Raw genomic sequence first — 6,895 nt, 5'->3', positions numbered from 1 at the left:
ATAATGTGTGTGATCGTCTTCAAATGTTGAATAACCCACTTGAAAAATTGTAGATTTTATGATCGTCTTCAAACTCGTTTTTTACGTAGACACTAAAAAAAGTATGATCGTCTTCAAATTCGTTTTTTTACGTAGACACTAAAAAAAGGTTGTAGCATAAGCACGTACGATTGAAGCGTGGGTTTTCATTTTCTTTATATATCCTCATATCCAACAGTTGGCTTGCATGATCATTAATCATTTTCATTTGTTCTCATCATCAATAATTCTTCAAGACATTCATGTCGATGAAAATTCAAGACACATTTTACATATCCCATGGACCCCCTTCTTTGTGCCTCGAAGAACAATGTATTCCTCTAGTGCATTTCCTCCAATCCTTCCAACAAAAGGTGCACCCTATTCGCCCATCTTCCATCCTTCTTATCTCCGGCCACTTTGAGACTTCGTATCCGACGGTCAACGCTGTCTCCAACGGCCCATCCGATACCATATATGATTTTGAAGGTTTTCCCGAATGTCTTTACGAGCTCAAGTATCCGGCACCAGGAGCTCCAGAACTTGCTAAGAGAGTCAAGGAGCTTCTCATGGCTTCCGGGTTCGAGCGGGTTGACGAGGATGAGAATCGAGGGCTTGACCATGGTGCGTGGTCCCCACTAAGGCTTATGTATCCAGAGGCAGATATTCCAGTATGTCAGTTGTCCATCCAGACGGACAAAGACGCCACTTACCATTATAACATGGGTAAGGCGTTAGCACCACTTAAAAATGAAGGGGTGCTTATTGTAGGTTCGGGTGGGACCACCCATAACTTGGAAAAGGTGCAATTTGACACCGCTGTGGTGCAACCTTGGGCTCAAGAGTTTGATACATGGCTCAAAGAGGCACTAGTTGATGGAAGGTATGAAGATGTTAACAAGTACAAGGAGAAGGCTCCACATGCGACCATGGTGCACCCAACGCCTGATCATTTCTACCCGTTGCATGTCGCGATGGGTGCGGCAGATGCGAATTCCAAAGGCCAGCTTATCCACCATAGCTGGGGTTGGTCTTCTCTTTCCTATGCTACGTATAAATTCATGGTCCCGTTGAACTAGCATTTTGAATGACAATTCGTATTCCTATTTTACACGGGTTATAATAAAATATTCTCTTTGTCTATGTTTGAACCGGTGATTGTTAACAAATTACCAAGTGGGTTAGCCTGTTAGCCTCACATTGGCAACTTTCTATTTTAACACGTGATGTGATTGTTCAAAACTTTAATAAAATATGGCCTTTATAGCCTTGATTGGTTGAACATCTACATGGAAATCAGTCACTTACGTTTATTTGTCACTTGAAAAGAAAAGAAGAAAATAAGGCTACACGGTATGCAGACGGGATGAAGACGGGGGATGGAGCTCGACGGGGGTGGGCGGGATGGGGTGACGGAACGTCGAAGAAAGGGGGCCCACCTGGAGGATCGTCCTGAACGTCGAAGAATGGACGTTGAAGACGGGGACAGGGAGGAGGACGCAGGGGGCGGCATGGTGTTGGCTCCGACGACGGACCGGGACGGAGGGGGACGACCCCCATACCGTCCAGCCTAAGTTAATACCAGAAAGCAAATTTGAGCATGCATAGAGTTGAAGACTAAATGCTATTAAATGTTCAAATAACAGATGAACTCGAATCCTAAACGGTTAATAGTAGTAGGAAAACAAATAAAATCTAACAACTAACCACGTCTTGCTCAATGATCGCGAAGACTCAGAAAGGTCTAGGTGGAGTGACATATCTTAACATGACACGAAAAAAAAACAAGTTTTAGGTTGGTAAACACGACTCATTTATCAAGCGGGTCTACCCGAACACACCATCTTTTCAGATTTTTAAATATATTGACAAAGTTTTGGGTACACTGTCCTCCTCATGTAATTTTTAATTCCGTCCATTCTGATTACATGACGGTATCTTCATACAGGTCAACTAAAAAAATAGCAATCTTGATTTTTTTTCTTATTTTATTAGACTTAAAGATTTTAGATTACTTCAAGTATTATTTAAAAGATTTGATGTCACTATTTAAAATAATTAAATGATTCTATCTATGCAATTATGATTGAATTGTGGGTCCGGTTGGTGAAACAAACCTCAATATATTTTATACAAATCTTTATATCCAGTTGACTTCCATTATCAGAGGCCGGGCCGATAGGTGTAGTATTTTAGACAAACTAGGGTATTACACCCGTGCTTCGCGGCGGGGCAACCCGATTTTTGATTCGATACAAAAGTATGTCGACATGTGTCTTATATCGACTGGAAAACTCGATCATAAAAGTATTTAGAAAGTAAAAAGGTTGTCAGTGTGAATGCTACAAATTGACAAAAGACAAAAAAAATTATGTTGAAATATAAATCAACTTAAGTTTATATCGACACGTAAATAAAAATAAAGACGTAAAAGTTGGTTAAAAAGTATATTTAGAAAGTTAAGAGGTTGTAAAAGTCAATGCTGAAAATTAAATGTTATAAGTAAAAAACAAACCACAAAAAAGAAAGAAAAAAGAAAGAGATTACATAAAATCATTGGAAAAGGAGAATCGAAACGTCCGCTTATGTATAAAAAAACACTAACCAACGAAATACTAAAAGGAAAAAAAAATATTGGTTCCAAAAATACTGATAGCGGAAACATTATTGTTTAGTTGGATTGCCTTTGGTTCATCATGTTACGGAGAAAAAAAAAACTCTAAAAGGCGAAACCGTGAAATACTTAACTGGATAAAAATAAAAGTAGAGTGAGTAAACATGTATATAAACAAAGTTAAAGTAGATGGACTAAACATGTATATAATCAAAGTTAACTAATGAGGAATAAAATTTATTAAATTGAGGGACTAAATGTGTATATTAGAAAAGCTAAAGTAGAAGAACTAAACATGTAAATCAGAAAAGTCGAAGGTTAAGACATTAAATTGTTGTGGCCAATCAGAAGGCTACACTTGGCTATGTCGGATTAGCCCACCGACATGGCCTTTTAAGTGTATATATAATGTAGGGCTATAAAAATAGAGGACTTTAATTTTTTTCATATATTACATGTGTATGTGGATTTAACCCAAGTAAACAAACACATAAATAGTGTGAACCCAAAACTTAAAGGATTATTAGCCAAATCTCTTTTTTCTTGAATCCATAAGTCACGCGGTCCCTTTTTTCCCTTTTTTTTCTTGAACGCAATCATGCATCCTCCGCCGATGGGGAGAACTATGGGTAATCAATTGATGCCGATGGTGCGATTTACGATTGATCGGTAACCACAAAAAAAATACAATTTTGTGATTTGATATTCATGATTTTACGACTTGATTTTGTGATTTGCTATTGCCATTTGATATTTTTTTAGGTACAAGTTTCACAAGGTTTCCAATTTTGTACTTCGCTTAGGGCGTCAAAAAAACGTTCGACCGACCCTGATGATTAGTTTCATTTGTTTGGGTAATCAAGAATTCAAATGAAGATAAATAAAGACATGTTTTACATATCCTATGGACCCCCTTCTTTATCCATTGATCAATTGTGTATCCATCTGAGGCATGTCCTTCAATCCTTGTAGCAAAAGGTGTACCCTCATCGCCCTTTTTCCATCCTCATTATCTCCGATCACTGGCGAGAATCTCACAGGCGTGGAGGCATTGGGCTAAATGACTTGGCTGCCTCTTATTGGTGGGTGGTATTTGAGATAGTTTTGATTGTTTGATTGATTTAAAAAAAAATAGCGCTACTTTCAAGCCCCTTCCACTCCCGAGCTTTTTTTTACCACGCCACCCTGCTAACGTGGCTACCACGTGGCGCTTTATGCCCTCCCACACCGTATAATAGGGGCGGAAGCAATGAGTAACTAGCGTAGCACGGGCTACGGCTCAACCCAGTATTCGTAGTGTATTTTTTTCGGTTTTATACATAGGATACCCCTAAACATATACGAGGATAGCCTTAAGAGAAAAATATGAAACTTGATATTATTCCTTTAGCCCAATACTTGTTTAACAATTAAGCCCAAATAATACGTTACATGATAATTAAGCCCAAATAAATAAAATAATCCATTGCTTATGGGCATGGGCGGCAAATTGCAATTGGAAGTTCTAGTGATCTTACTCGTCTTATAGTGGAAACCAGAACACATAGTGCTTGTCATTTGGTTTATCGGGTAGTGAAGCTAGCTTTGGTTTTGCCGGTTGCAACCACAACCGTTGAAAGATGTTTTTTTTTTCTAAATTGAAGCTTGTTAAGACGGATTTACGCGATTGAATGGGCCCAATATATTTGAACAATGCTATGGTTTGTGTTGTCGAAAAAAAAAACTTTTGATAAAGTAAAAGACGGCGATGTGATGGAACGATTTCAAGCTATAAGAAAAAAAGAAAAGGGCAACTCTATTAGGTATTTGTATTACTGAAAAATATTTTTCCTTTTTTTATTATTGTATTTATTGTTGTTATTTATTATTGTATGATTGCATAATAAAAAAAATTAATTTGGGTTACCCCTGAATTAAAGGGCTAGCTCCGCCACTACCTATAATCTTAGGTTGATAATCTCATTGTCTCAGTAATTGGTAATTATAGGGGTTTTGTAAATAAAATTTACACATTGTAAAGAGCTTTTAGACTAGACAAAATGGGTGTTTGGGATTCCTTTTAAAAGTGACTTTTTGAGCTAAGAAGGACTTTTGAGAAGGAAAGGAATGCCAAACACAGTCTGAGAAGCACTTTTGAAGTAGAAGCAATCCCAAACACCATGAAAAAAAGGACTTTTAGAGCAGATTATATCTTCAAAAAGGAGATTTTAAGAAGTTAGAATTTCTCACTTATTGAATTTGAGAAGGACTTCTTGAGAAGGAGAAGTTGAAAAGGAATCCCAAACACCATTAAAAAGGTATTTGTGGGTTAACCCAACCCAACTGCCAGTTTCAATATGTGATAACAACAAAAAGCGTTACCCATCTCCTCAACCCTCTATCTTACCATGCGTGAATTTTTGAGCTTCTCAAAGCTTCTCTCAACGTTGTTTCTTGGGCTTCAATTCACATGCCAATCCTTGTTGCAGCAAAATTTGGGTACAGTTTGAATTTAAATTTAGGAAAAATTACAAATTTTGTCCTTTATCTATATACCCATTTTCAGGCGGTGTCTTTTTCAACGAATTTTGACAGGTTTTACCCTTTATAGAGAATTTTGTTGCAATTTACGCCCTTTGAGCCTTACCTAGTTAATTTTTTCTGTTAAATCTTATTACACATGGGTAATTTAGTCTTTTTACTTATTTAAAGGAAGGACAAAACTTGTAATTTATTCTTTAAAAATATTTCAAAAAAAATTGCATATATGTGTGTGTATATAACACAACAGACAAAGATAACACAACAATCGCCGACAACATCTCACCGGAGATTCTTCAAAATGATGTCCGACAATTACACAACAATCGACAACCACAACGTTTCTGGATCTGTACCTGTAAATTGCCATTTCATCTTCTTCATTTATGTCATTTCATCACTTTGATACCATATCTGAGCCCTAAAATGTCGTATTTGTATAGAGTATCTGTACACAAAACCTAGTAAAGCCAAACCAGACGGATCTACGATTCTCTTGCAACAATGGCTTCCTCTGAACATACCGGTGACAACACCGCCACCGTGACGGCGACGGCAAGAAGGAAGCGTTAGGGTGGATGGAGTGGCTAAGAGGATGGTTCTATTTGGCATACAAGATGCTTTTTCAGCGATTAATGGCATCCAATTTACAAAATCCTATGCCCTTACCTCCTCTTAACGATCTCACTTGCATTATTATGAGATGCTAGGTCAACTTTTACCATTCATATTCAATTTGGGTTTTAGGGTTTATGTCAAACTGTAGATTATGTTATTTTATTTTATTTGATTTGAACTCAATTGAAATAAGTTAAGATATAATTGTAAGGTGAGTGGTGGTAGTGGTGGGGTGAGTGGTGGCGTACGGTGGGTGTGGGTGAAGACGGTGGCTAGACCAGTTGACAGAGATAGTGGGGGACAATGGCAGATGGTGTGGGTTGGGGATAGTGGGCTGCGATGTGTAGAGAGAAGGGTGGCGGTGGTGACGGTGATAGGGAAGGTGGGGAGGGTGAGAAAGGTGAAGGCTAAGATGGTGGCAGATGGTTGTGGTGGTGGTGGGAGATGGTGGTGGTAAATGAAGGTTGAGAGAGAGAGAGAGAGTACTGTGTGTTTATAGAGAGAGAGAGAGATTTCTTAATTTAATGAAAAATGTTTTTAGTTTTTTGATAAATTGTTTTTGTTTTATATATTAAAAAGATTTATAAAAAATGGGTAAAGAGACCAAACTACCCATGTTTGACCAGATTTAACAGAAAAATCTAACTGAGTTAGGGTTAAAGGACAAAACGTGCAACAAAATTCCCTATAAAGGGTAAAACCCGTCAAAATTCATTGAAAAGGACACCGCCTGAAAAGGGGTATATAGATAAAGGACAAAACTTGTAATTTTTCCTTAAATTTATTAGAAATTGCATATATTTCATATGCAATTAAAATGAACTTATATGTTGGGTGAATTTACAACAAGAACATACCCAGTAGATACCCGCTTATAGCTGAGCTATTGGTGGGGTCTAAGGAGGGGTGGATATAGGCAAGCGTTACCTCTGTTCCTAGGAACAGAGAGACTGCTTCCAATGAGACCCTAACCACACATAGAAGTTAAATTAGGATGTATACATCTAGCCAAATACTGCACCTTTGCAGGTGTATAACAAGAACACGTACCACATAAAAAGACAAACAAACAAGCTATAACATGTAAAAACTATTTAAAAAACACTAAGAAACTAAGTTCGTGAG

The 6,895-nt window shown here is 37.6% G+C and overlaps 1 protein-coding gene across 1 annotated transcript; it reads left to right on the top strand.

Moving 5' to 3' along the window:
* The first annotated feature begins 261 nt into the window (after positions 1–261).
* LOC110897435 (extradiol ring-cleavage dioxygenase) lies at positions 262–1,161 on the top strand. The gene has a single exon (XM_022144181.2). The coding sequence runs from the start codon at positions 282–284 to the stop codon at positions 1,095–1,097; it is 816 nt and encodes a 271-aa protein (XP_021999873.1). The 5' UTR covers positions 262–281; the 3' UTR covers positions 1,098–1,161.
* The last annotated feature ends 5,734 nt before the right edge of the window (positions 1,162–6,895 follow it).

Source organism: Helianthus annuus, chromosome 13, assembly GCF_002127325.2.
Source record: "Helianthus annuus cultivar XRQ/B chromosome 13, HanXRQr2.0-SUNRISE, whole genome shotgun sequence".
Taxonomy (NCBI): Eukaryota; Viridiplantae; Streptophyta; class Magnoliopsida; order Asterales; family Asteraceae; genus Helianthus; species Helianthus annuus.
This window is presented reverse-complemented; position numbering and strand designations above follow the sequence as displayed.